The 12,729-nt window shown below is 48.8% G+C and overlaps 1 protein-coding gene and 1 pseudogene across 1 annotated transcript; both read left to right on the top strand.

The window, feature by feature from the left end:
* The first annotated feature begins 948 nt into the window (after window positions 1–948).
* Window positions 949–1,890, top strand: LOC103126645 (olfactory receptor 1I1-like). The gene has a single exon (XM_007537554.2). It carries the CDS (start codon window positions 949–951, stop codon window positions 1,888–1,890), a length of 942 nt encoding a protein of 313 aa, XP_007537616.2.
* Window positions 1,891–12,551: 10,661 nt separating this feature from the next.
* LOC103126646 (olfactory receptor 1I1-like) overlaps window positions 12,552–12,729 on the top strand; it is a 939-nt pseudogene continuing 761 nt past the window's right edge.

The following is a 12,729-nucleotide window of genomic DNA, read 5'->3' as shown; positions in this document are numbered from 1 at the left end:
TGGGGCGGTGGGAACTGTGTGGAATTGTACCCCTGTGATCTCACAATTTTGTTCATCATTATTAAATCACTAATGAAAAATATTTCTTATTTATCTTAATGAGAGAGAAATGAAGAGAGATACATACAAAGTAGCAGTGAAAGGGATTGAACTTGGGTCTTCAGAGCCTCAGGCATGAGTCTTCTGCATATGCTTGATGCTATGTCCCCAGCCCATAGTCAGGGGAATTTTGTTTTATTTTATTTTTTCAATTTTTAAATTTTAAATTTGTGATTTATTTTTTCCAAAGATTATTTATTTATTTATTTACTCATGTTAAAGATAAGTGAAGAGAGAGAAAGAACCAGACATCACTCTTTTTTTATTTATTTATTCCCTTTCGTTGCCCTTTTTTTTTTTATTGTTGCAGTTTTGTTGTTGATGTCATCACTGTTGGATAGGACAGAGAGAAATGGAGAGAGGAAGGGAAGACAGAGAGGGGGAGAGAAAGACAGACACCTACAGACCTGCTTCACCGCCTGGGAAGCGACTCCCCTGCAGGTGGGGAGCCGGGGGCTCGAACCGGGATCCTTATGCCGGTCCTTGCGCTTTGTGCCACGTGCGCTTAACCCGCTGCGCTACCGCCCGACTCTCCAGACATCACTCCTGTCCATATGCTGCCGGGGATTGAACTCAGGACCTCAGGTTTGAGAGTCCAATGCTTTATCCACTGCACCACCTCCCAGACCACTTATTCATGATTTAATATTGGTTTAGAAACTTATGAGATCGCAGGGGTCTAATCCCACCCCGTTCCCACCCCCAGAGTTCTGCGTCCCCATTCGCCCCGTTGGAAACTGCAGTGCTTCTCCCAAGCTCACAGACAGGGGGTGACCATGATTCCTAGAACTCTCCGTGTTCAGTTTTTCTGTTGGACCTTCTTCTCATTCTCAGCAGAGCAGCTGGCCCATGGGACCCGCCAACCACACTGCGGTCTCCGAGTTCATCCTGCTGGGGCTGTCCGACAGGCCAGAGCACCAGAAAGCCCTCTTCTGGCTCTTCCTCTCCGTCTACCTGGTCACCGTGCTGGGGAACCTGCTCATCGTCCTGGCCATCGTCACCGACCCCCACCTCCACACCCCCATGTACTTCTTCCTGGCCAACCTGTCCGTGGTGGACGTCTGCTTCTCCTCCACCACCGTCCCCAGGATGCTGGTGTCTCTGCACACCCGACACCGAGCCGTCCCCTTCGCCGGCTGCCTGGCCCAGATGTTTGCCTTCCACCTGTTCGGGACCATGGACAGCTTCCTGCTGGCCGTCATGGCCATTGACCGGTTCGTGGCCATCGTCTACCCCCTGCGCTACTCGGCCATCATGAGCCCCCGGCTGTGCGGGACGCTGGCGGGGAGCCCCTGGCTGATCACCAACCTCCAATGTGTGGTCCACACAGTCCTCATGGCCAGGCTGAGCTTCTGCGCGGGGTCCGAGATCCCCCACTTCTTCTGCGACCTGGTGCCCCTGCTCAAGCTGGCCTGCTCCGACACGCACATCAACGAGCTGGTGGTCTTTGTTTTTGGCATGATCATGGGCTTCAGCCCCCTCTCCTGCATCCTCATCTCCTATGTCTGCATCTTCCGGGCAGTGACCAGGATCCCGTCTGCCCAGGGCAAGTGGAAGGCCTTCTCCACCTGCGGCTCCCACCTCACCGTGGTGTCCCTGTTCTACGGTACCATCTTTGCCGTCTACCTGCTCCCGGCCTCGGCCGCCTCCTCCCGGAAAGACAAGGCGGCCGCCCTGATGTGTGGCGTGGTCATCCCCATGCTCAACCCCTTCATCTACAGCCTCCGGAACAAGGACATGAAGACAGCCATTAGGAGGCTCTTAGGAAGACCAGCCCCTTCTCCACCCTGAGGTGGAACAGTTAATTTGATTGATTGATTGATTGATTGATTGATTGATTGGATAGAGACAACCAGAAATTGACAGGGAAGGGAGAGATAGAGAGGGAGAGAGACAGGGGTCAAGCAGGGGCACACCCGGGTAAATGCACACCTCACAGTGCGCAAGGACCCAGGTTCAAGTCCCCAGTCCCCACTTAATATATATAATTAGTGCAAGAACTATGAAATGCAGAAAGTTTAGAGTCCTGTGACCAATGTCCAGTTTTGAGGTTGAATAACAATGACACATCACCATCATGTCCTGGGATGTTATCAGGAGGGAAACAGTCCAACCTCACATCCAGGGCTGCTCCCTGCTATTTTTTTTTCAAAGATTTTATGTATTTTTTCATGAGATATATAGGAAGAGGAGAGAGAGAGAGAGAGAACCAGACATCACCCTGGTGTAGGACTATGTGAAAGCTTGGTAGAGTTTAGGGGAGCTCTCCCATCCTTGAATGGAGGTCTGGAACGACACCTCACTTGTTAGCCTCTCTCCTCATAGAGATGAGCCAAGAGGGAAAAGTCTCCCAGACTCGGTTTCATGCTTGAGAGTCCAGTGCCTTGGCCACTGTGCCACCTCCAGGACCACTCTCTCTGTTATTTTCAAAACTTCTGTCAAGTCTTTGATGACCCAGAAGGAAAAAACTGAGGATGGAGGACACACCTAAAGCCAAGAAGAGAGGGCGGTCCATCCAAGTTGTTGGGGAGTGAGAGGAGAAGGGGAGATTCTTTCTCTTCTACTATTTTTTATTTGTTATTAATAGTAGGTTACAAGATTCTAAGATGACAGGGTCTAGTCCTAGCACACCCACCACCAGACATTTGTAACCCCAGCCTCCCACCTCCCAAAGACCACCACTGGAGTTCTCACAAGTCTTAGAAACAGTTTGCTCAGACATGATGGGCCTAGACCTCGAATAAATCCCTCTCTCCATTGTTACCGGTCATCTCTATCAGGAACAACACAATAGACCCCTTTATGGGCCCCCATAGGACCTTGCCCTCAACTTGGATCAACAACGGTAGAGAATGTTCCATCCTCCAAAGGGAGGCTGGACAACATACTCTGTGCTACACCTGAGGAAGATGGGTCCTGATATGGGGGCAGCTTGGAACATTCCTACTCATGACCACAGAATGTGAGCTCAGATCTACAGGGATGCAGAGGTCACACAGGCTCCTAAGCTGAATATGGGCCCCAGATCACATCAAATCAATGGGGTTTACAGTCAACAATATTTATACCCCTTTCCCATATTTGGGAGCTACTCTCTTCCCTGATCCATCTTTCTGGTCCTTTTTCCAGACATGACATCATCTCCCCCAGACAATAACTTGGATCCACCTACATATCAGATTTCAGGCTCAGGGGAAAATAGAAAAAGAAAAAAAAAAAAAAAAACTAGTATAGCCACAGGCCCTTTGGAATATAACTAAAATATGCCTACTAGCTATCTACAAAATGGAGACCCCCCCCCCAACTCTTCATCTGCACTATTCCAGCTTTTAGGTCCATGGTTGGTCAACAATTTTTTGGGCTTTGTATGGTAACTCTCTTTTCAGCCACCAGGTTCCAGATGCTGCCATGACACCACCCTGACTTCCCTGGGCAGACGTCCTCACCTGTGTGTCCTGGAGCCTCCCCTCCCCAGAGCCCTGCCCCACTAGGGACAGACAGACACAGGCTGGGGGTGTGGATCCACCTGCCAACACCCATGTCCAGTGGAGAAGCCATGACAGAAGCCACAACTCCCACCTTCTGCTCCCCATAAAGAATTTGGGTCCAGGCTCCCAGAGGGGAGAAATGTCAGGGGAAGATGCCCAGAGGGCTCTGAACCCCAACTCCATCATGACCCGGAGAGAGAAGAGGAAAAAAGGAAGGACACTCGGACGGAGTCACAGGTGAAGAAGATGGGACCATGGGGAGAAGGGGAGGACAAATTTATATAGATATGGTGATAGAAATAATAGTCGGGAGTCGGGCGGTAGTGCAGCGGGTTAAGTGCACGTGGCTCAAAGTGCAGGGACCGGTGTAAGGATCCCGGTTTGAGCCCCCGGCTCCCCACCTGCAGGGGAGTCGCTTCCCAGGCGGTGAAGCAGCTCTGCAGGTGTCTGTCTTTCTCTCCCCCTCTCTGTTTTCCCCTCCTCTCTCCATGTCTCTCTGTCCTAGCCAACAACGATGACAGCAATAACAACAATAATAATAACTACAACAGTAAAAAAGGGCAACAAAAGGGAATCAATCAATAAATAAATATTTAATAAATAAATAAAGTTAAGTGGTCCAGGAGGTGGCGCAGTAGATAAAGCATTGGACTCTCAAGTGTGAGGTCTTGTGTTCAATCCCCAGCAGCATGGGTACCAGAGTGACATCTCTGGTTCTTTCTCTCTCCTATCTTTCTCATCAATCAATAAACAAAATCTTTAAAACTATATATTGAATAAATAAATAAAGTTAATAAAAATTAAAAAGAAAAGCCCATCCCTGATTCAGGTATCTCCGAGGCCCAGCCTGGGCAACTTCCGGGAGGCTCACTCTGGACTGGGAATGGAGGGGAGCATCTAACTGAGAGAGTCCCCTGGGGACTGCTCCGTCTCCTCACCTGCTCCCTCACCCCAAAACACACACCCCCAGAGGACAGACACAGCCCCAGAGGACAGACACACACCCCCAGAGGCAAGACAAGAAACAAAGCAATTAGCACCCTTCTTCCTAACAAGGAGCCCTGGGAATGGGGTCCCCACAGCCCCCCCTAAACAAACCTCTAAATACCCTGCCGTGTGGCCAGCACCCTGCTCACCGGCCCCAGACTTGGGGGGACCTGTGACTCCCCCCCCCGAGATATCAGGGCCCCCAGCCTCCCTCCCAGCTGAGCACTGCCCCTGCCCTTCCTGGGGGCTTGGTGGAGAAGAAGCCTTGCCCAGAGCAGCTGGTGGTGAGGGCGTCAGGTGAGGGAGGGAGACAGGGATGGAGGGAGGAGGGGAGTGGGGTGCTGGGTGGGGGTGGGAAAGGGGAAAACCTTTCTCTCCTGGATGATGGGGAGAAGGAGGGACAGAGACAGAGTGGAAGAGAGGCTTAAAGGAGAAGGAAGAAGAGGAAAAGGAGGAGTGACGGTGGTGATGGAGAAGGAGAAGGAGAAAAGTAAGGAAGAGATGGAGGAGAAGGAAGAAGAGGAAGAACGAGAAGAGGTGATGGTGGTGATGGAAGAGAAGGAGAGAAAGAGAAAGGAGATGGGAGAGGAGACGGCGATGGTGGTGGTGTTAGTGGTGGTGGTGATGATGGAGGAGGAGAAAGGGGGGAGGAAGATACAGAGAAGGAAGAGGAGGAATGAAAGGAACACAAAAGGGAAGGAAGGAAGGAAAGAAGGAAGGGAGGGAGGGGAACTAAAGAAAGTAAGAAAGAAAAAGAAAGAAAGGAACAAGGAGGGAAGGGAGGGGAAGGGAGAGGGAGAGGAGAGGAGAGGAGAGGAGAGGAGAGGAGAGGAGAGAGAGGAGAGGAGAGGAGAGGAGAGGAGAGAGAGGAGAGGAGAGAGAGGAGAGGAGAGGAGAGGAGAGAGAGGAGAGGAGAGAGAGGAGAGGAGAGAGAGGAGAGGAGAGGAGAGGAGAGGAGAGGAGAGGAGAGAGAGGAGAGGAGAGGAGAGGAGAGGAGAGGAGAGGAGAGGAGAGGAGAGGAGAGGAGAGGAGAGGAGAGGAGAGAGAGGAGAGGAGAGAGAGGAGAGGAGAGGAGAGAGAGGAGAGGAGAGAGAGGAGAGGAGAGGAGAGAGAGGAGAGGAGAGAGAGGAGAGGAGAGGAGAGGAGAGGAGAGGAGAGGAGAGGAGAGGAGAGGAGAGGAGAGGAGAGGAGAGGAGAGAGAGGAGAGGAGAGAGAGGAGAGGAGAGGAGAGGAGAGAGAGGAGAGGAGAGAGAGGAGAGGAGAGGAGAGAGAGGAGAGGAGAGAGAGGAGAGGAGAGGAGAGAGAGGAGAGGAGAGAGAGGAGAGGAGAGGAGAGGAGAGGAGAGGAGAGGAGAGGAGAGGAGAGGAGAGGAGAGGAGAGGAAAGAGAGGAGAGGAGAGAGAGGAGAGGAGAGAGAGGAGAGGAGAGGAGAGAGAGGAGAGGAGAGAGAGGAGAGGAGAGAGAGAGGAGAGGAGAGGAGAGGAGAGGAGAGGAGAGGAGAGGAGAGAGGAGAGGAGAGGAGAGAGAGGAGAGGAGAGGAGAGGAGAGGAGAGGAGAGGAGAGGAGAGAGAGGAGAGGAGAGAGAGGAGAGGAGAGGAGAGGAGAGAGAGGAGAGGAGAGAGAGGAGAGGAGAGGAGAGAGAGGAGAGGAGAGAGAGGAGAGGAGAGGAGAGAGAGGAGAGAGAGGAGAGGAGAGGAGAGGAGAGGAGAGGAGAGGAGAGGAGAGAGAGGAGAGGAGAGGAGAGGAGAGGAGAGGAGAGGAAAGAGAGGAGAGGAGAGAGAGGAGAGGAGAGAGAGGAGAGGAGAGAGAGGAGAGGAGAGGAGAGGAGAGGAGAGGAGAGGAGAGGAGAGGAGAGGAGAGGAGAGGAGAGGAGAGGAGGAGAGGAGAGGAGAGGAGAAAGGTCTAGTCGGCGGCACACCTAGTTAAATACTCACATTACAATATTACAAATGCAAAAGAATATTACAATGCAAAGAATATTACAATATGCAAAAAATATATGTTTGAAACCCCCAGTCCCCACCTGAAGGGAAAATCTTCACGTGTGGTGAAGCAGGGCTACAGGTGTCTCTCTCCCTCTCTCTTTACTTAAAATTTTATTTTATTCTAATTATTATTATTGTTATTATTATTATTATCAGCTCTGGCTTATGGTGGTGTGAGGGACTGAACCTGGAACTTCAGAGCCTCAGGCAGGAGCATCTCTCTGCAGAACCATGATGCTGTCTACACCACCCTCTCTCTCCCTCTCTGTCACCCCTTTCCTCTCAATTTCTCTCTGTCTCTACCCAATAAGAAAGAAAGAAATAGGGGGTCGGGCGGTAGTGCAGTGGGTTAAGCGCAGGTGGCGCAAAGCACAAGGATCCCAGATCGAGCCCTCAGCTCCCCACCTGCAGGGGAGTCGCTTCCCAGGCAGTGAGGCAGGTCTGCAGGTGTCTGTCTTTCTCTCCTCCTCTCTGTCTTCCCCTCCTCTCTCCATTTCCCTCTGTCCTATCCAACAACAATACAACAATAATAATAGCTACAACAACAATAAAAAAAACAACAAGGACAATAAAAAGGGAATAAATATTTTTAAATATATTTTTTTAAAAAGAAAGAAAGAATATTTTTGAAGGAAGGAAAGAAGAGAAAAAGAAAAGAAAATGAAATAAGTCAAAAAGAGATAAATACCAGATGAGTTCATTCCTGTGTGGGGTTGAAGACACAAAAGAAGCCAGGAACCAGGCAGCAGGAAGCCTGGCCAAAGCCTTCTAGTCTGTCAGCAGGAGAGAGGATGCTGGTGCAGAAAGGTGACCCCAGGGTGGGGAGGCAGGGCACCCCATACCCTATGGGGAGGGGAGACAGGTCTTTGTGGGTGGGATCAGTCTGCTGGCAAAGATTTGAGGCCGGTTGGTGGCACACCTGGTTGAGTGTACATGTCACAATTTGCAAGGACCCGGGTTCAAGCTCCCGATCCCCACCTGCAGGGGGAAAAGCGTTACAAGTGGTGAAGCAGGGCTGCAGGAATCTCTCTCTCTCTTTCTCTTCCTCTCTCTCACTCCCTTCCCTCTTGATTTTTGACTGGTTCTATCTAGTAAATAAATAAAGACAATTAAAATTTTTTTAAAAAAAAGGAAGAGAAAGCAGGACCATAGGAAAAAATGGACAAATACATATATAAATCTAGCTAGTTCTATAAATAATAGTCGACCCTTAACTGTAACCCTGGGAGAACCACTACAGTTTCTAGTGGAGGGGATGGGGGGCACAGAACTCTGGGGGTGGGAACGGAGTGAAACCGTAACCCTGTTATCTTACTAATTTTGTAAGGCAGTATGAAATCACTAATAAAAAATATCTAAGGGAGAAAAAAATATCATAAAAAAGAAAAAAGAGGAGGACACAGGTGAGGGGGACAATTTAGTTGTTTATAAGAGAGACAGAGAGAAAGAAAGCTCTTTCTGACTCTGAGCTCTGGCTGCTGGTGGTGCTGGGGGTTGAACCTGGGACCTCAGAGCCTCGGGCAGGAGAGTCTGTGTGCAGAACCATCCTGCTGTCTCCAGACCTCTTTTTCTTTCTTTTTAATTTAATTTAATATAGATGTGTATGTGTGTGTATATGTGTGTGTGTGTGTGTGTGTGTGTGTGTGTGTGTGTGTGTGTATACAAATAACTTGGAGGCAAAAAAAGATAGAACGAGAGAGAGGAAGCAAAGGAAGGAAGGAAGGGAGGAAGAAAGGGGCTGGGGTTATGGATCAACCTGTCAATAACCATGTCCAGTGGAGAAGCAATGACAGAAGCCAGAACTCCATCTTCTGCTCCCCATAAAGAATTTGGGTCCAGACTCCCAGAGGGATAAAGAACAGGGAAGCTTCCAATGCAGGGGACGGGACACAGAACTCTGGTGGTGGGAACTGTGTGGGATTATACACTTCTTATCCCACTGTCTTGTCAATCGTTATTAAATCATCAATAAAATAAATTTTAAAAAACAAACATTTACATATATATTTGCCTCCAGAGTTATCGCTGGAGCTCAGTGTCTGCGTTACAAATCCACTGCTCCTGGCAGATATTTTTTTCATTTTTTGTTGTCCTTATTGTTGTAGTTATTGTTGTAGTTATTGAAGTCGTCGTTGTTGGCTAGGACAGAGAGACATGGAGAGAGGAGGGGAAGACAGAGAGGGGGAGAGAAAGACAGACACCTGCAGACCTGCTTCACCGCCTGGGAAGCGACTCCCCTGCAGGTGGGGAGCCGGGGGCTCGAGCCGGGATCCTTACGCCGGTCCTTATGCTTCACACCATGTGCGCTTAACCCAGCCCCCTAATTTAATATGATTTAATGAGATCAGTAGATAGACACAGACCAGAAACCTGCTCAGCTCTAGCAAATGGTGGTGCTGGGGATTGAACCTGGGACCCTGGACAGCCACGCTACAGGTATGGAAGTCTGGTGTGTTAATCAGCATTGTACTATTTTCCTAGCCCGCTTCCTTCTTCTTTCTTTTATCTTCTTTTCCTTTCTTTTCTTTTTTCTTTTGTTCATTTGTTTTTTGTCATCTGGGTGCCTGCATGACAAATCCACCACTCCTAGTGGTCACCCTTCCCTGCTTCCCCCATATATTTTTCTTTGCTTTGAGAAGACAAGTCAATAGAGAGAAGGGAAAGAGAGAGACAGAGAGAGAAAGAGAGAGAGAGCCCTGCTTCACCACTCCTGAAGCTTCCCCCCTGCAGGTGGGGACCAAGGGCTTGAACCCAGGTGTGGTAGCACCTCCTGGTCCATGATCTTTCTTTGTTTTCTAAGATTTGTTCTAGTTTATATGGGGGAGAGGGAGAGGGAGAGGGAGAGGGAGAGGGAGAGGGAGAGGGAGAGGGAGAGGGAGAGGGAGAGGGAGAGGGAGAGGGAGAGAGAGGGAGAGGGAGAGGGAGAGGGAGAGGGAGAGGGAGAGGCAGAGGGAGAGGCAGAGGGAGAGGGAGAGGGAGAGGGAGAGGGAGAGGGAGAGGGAGAGGCAGAGGGAGAGGGAGAGGCAGAGGGAGAGGCAGAGGGAGAGGCAGAGGGAGAGGGAGAGGCAGAGGGAGAGGCAGAGGGAGAGGGGTCAAATTAGCACTCATGCTAAAACATTTCTGACTGTCTCTATCCAACAAATAAAGATAATAAAATAATCAATAGTTTAAAAAAGAGAAGGGAGTCAGGCAGTGGTGCCCCTGGTTAAGCACACACTTTAGAGAGCGCAAGGCCCCGGGTTCGAGCCCCCGTCCCCACCTGCAGGGGAAAAGCTTCACGAGTGGTGAAGCAGGGCTGCAGGTGTCTCTCTGTCTCTCTCCCTCTCTATCTCCCCCTCCCCTCTCAACTTCTCTCTGTGTCTATCCAGTAATAAATGAATGAATTTTTTAAATTTTAAATAAAAATGAAAATAAGGGAGTCCAGCGGTAGCACAACGGGTTAAGCAAACATGGCGCAAAGCACAAGGACCGGTGTGAGGATCCCGGTTCGAGCCCCCGGCTCCCCACCTGCAGGGGAGTCGCTTCCCAGGCGGTGAAGCAGGTCTGCAGGTGTCTGTCTTTCTCTCCCCCTCTCTGTCTTCCCCTCCTCTCTCCATGTCTCTCTGTCCTAGCCGACAACAACGACATCAATAACAACAACTATAATAACTACAACAATAAAAAAGGGCAACAAAAGGGAATAAATAAAATTTTAAAAAAGAAAGAAAATTTTAAAAATAAAATACAATAAAAATAGGGACCAGGTTTGGCTCACCTGGTTGAGCACACAAGTTACCATGCTCAAAGACCCGGGTTCGAGCCCCCAGTCCCCATGTGCAGGGGAGAAGCTTCCCGAGTGGTGAAGCAGGGCTCCAGATGTCTCTCTGTCTCTCTCCCCTTCCCTCTCAATTTCTGGCTGTCTCTATCCAATGAATAAGTAGAAATAATAAAAAAATAATAAAATAAAAGCTAACAAACAGAATAAGGCAGAGAGATTGACTGAACAGCTCGTAGGGGCTGTGAAAACTCAGAGACCTACCAGGGTGGGGGCGGACGGGGAGGGGGTCATGCAGCTGGACCCATTCCTCAGCTCCCAGAGGACCAGGAATTCACTTGGGACCTTCTTCCTCACCCCATCTCCTCTCTCCTTACAGTTTTTTTATTGGGGGAATTCATGGTTTATTGTCGACAGTAAATACGGTAGTTTGTACATGCATAACACTTCCCAGTTTTCCATATAACAATACAACCCCCACTAGGTCCTCTGTCATCCTTCATGGACCTGTATTCTCCCCCACACCCACCCCAGAGTCTTTTACTTTGGTGCAATACGCCAATTCCAGTTCAGGTTCTACTTGTGTTTTCTCTTCTGATCTTGTTTTTCAACTTCTGCCTGAGAGTGAGACCATCCCATATTCATCCTTCTGTTTCTGACTTATTTCACTTCACATGAATTTTTCAAGGTCCATCCAAGATCGGCTGAAAACGGTGAAGTCACTGATTTTAACAGCTGAGTAGTGTTCCATTGTGTATGTAGACCACAGCTTGCTCAGACACTCATCTGTTGTTGGACACCTGGGTTGCTCCCAGGTTTTGGCTATTACACATTGTGCTGCCAAGAACATATGTGTACACAGATCTTTTTGGATGGATGTGTTGGGTTCCTTAGGATGTATCCCCAGGAGGGGAATTGCAGGGTCACAGGATAGGTCCATTTCTAGCCTTCTGAGAGTTCTCCAGACTGTTCTCCACAGAGGTTGGACCCATTGACATTCCCACCAGCAGTGCAGGAGGGTTCCTTTGACCCCACACCCTCTCCAGCATTTGTTGCTGTTATTTTTTCTGATGTATGACATTCTCACAGGAGTGAAGTGATATCTCATTGTTGTCTTTATTTGCATTTCTCTGACAATCAGAGACTTGGAGCATTTTTTCATATGTTCGTTGGCCTTTTGGATCTCTTCTGTGGTGAATATTTTATCCATGTCCTCTCCTCACTTTTGGATGACGTTATTTGTTTTTTCTGGTTTTTTGTTTATTTGTTTGTTTGTTTTATTGTTGCTGGGATTGGTGAGCTGTTAATATATTTTGGTTAGAGAACTCTCAGAAGGCTAGAAATGGACCTACCCTATGATCCTGCAATTCCTCTCCTGGGGATAGATCCTAAGGAACCCAACACACCCATCCAAAAAGATCTGTGTATACATAAGTTCTTGGCAGCACAATGTGTAATATCCAAAACCTGGAAGCAACCCAGGTGTCCAACAACAGATGAGTGGCTGATCAAGCTGTGGTCTAGATACACAATGGAATAGTACTCAGCTGTAAAAAAAAAAAAAAAATGGTGACTTCACCGTTTTCAGCCGATCTTGGATGGACCTTGAAAAATTCTTGTTAAGTGAAATAAGTCAGAAACAGAAGGATGAATATGGGATGATTTCGGGATGATTTCAGTCTCAGGCCGAAGTTGAAAAACAAGATCAGAAGAGAAAACACAAGTAGAACCTGAACTGGAATTGGCGTATTGCACCAAAGTAAAAGACTCTGGGGTGGGTGTGGGGGAGAATACAGGTCCATGAAGGATGACAGAGGACCTAGTGGGGTTGTATTGTTATATGGAAAACTGGGAATGCTATGCATGTACAAACTATTGTATTTACTGTTGAATGTAAAACATTAGTTCCCGAATATAGAAATTAAATATATATATATATATATAGATATATAGATATAGATATGATATATATTATATAGGTTATTAGCCTGTTGTCTGATGTATGGCATGTAGAGATCTTCTCCCGTTCAGTAAGGGGTCTCTTGATTTGGGTGGTGGTTTCTTTTGCTGTGCAGAAGCTTTTCAATTTGATGTCGTCCGAGATTCGTTTCTGTTTTAGCCCTCTTTGTAACTGGATCTGTTTTATTGAAGATGCCTATAAATGTAGAGAGACAAGAGTTCCTCTAGGTAACTTGATGCTTTCTGGTCCTCTCTCGATGGACATCAGAGTCGGCGGCCCATGGGACCCGCCAACCACACTGCGGTCTCCGAGTTCATCCTGCTGGGGCTGTCCGACAGGCCAGAGCACCAGAAAGCCCTCTTCTGGCTCTTCCTCTCCGTCTACCTGGTCACCGTGCTGGGGAACCTGCTCATCGTCCTGGCCATCGTCACCAACCCCACCTCCACACCCCCATGTA

The sequence above is a fragment of the Erinaceus europaeus genome, chromosome 23, assembly GCF_950295315.1.
Source record: "Erinaceus europaeus chromosome 23, mEriEur2.1, whole genome shotgun sequence".
Taxonomy (NCBI): Eukaryota; Metazoa; Chordata; class Mammalia; order Eulipotyphla; family Erinaceidae; genus Erinaceus; species Erinaceus europaeus.
The sequence above is the reverse complement of the archived record's forward strand: the minus strand, read 5'-3'. Positions and strand labels throughout refer to the sequence as shown.

Bases quoted from the DNA above. Each gene is read 5' to 3' on its own strand.
- LOC103126645 (XM_007537554.2), top strand. From the start codon at position 949: ATGGGACCCGCCAACCACACTGCGGTCTCCGAGTTCATCCTGCTGGGG.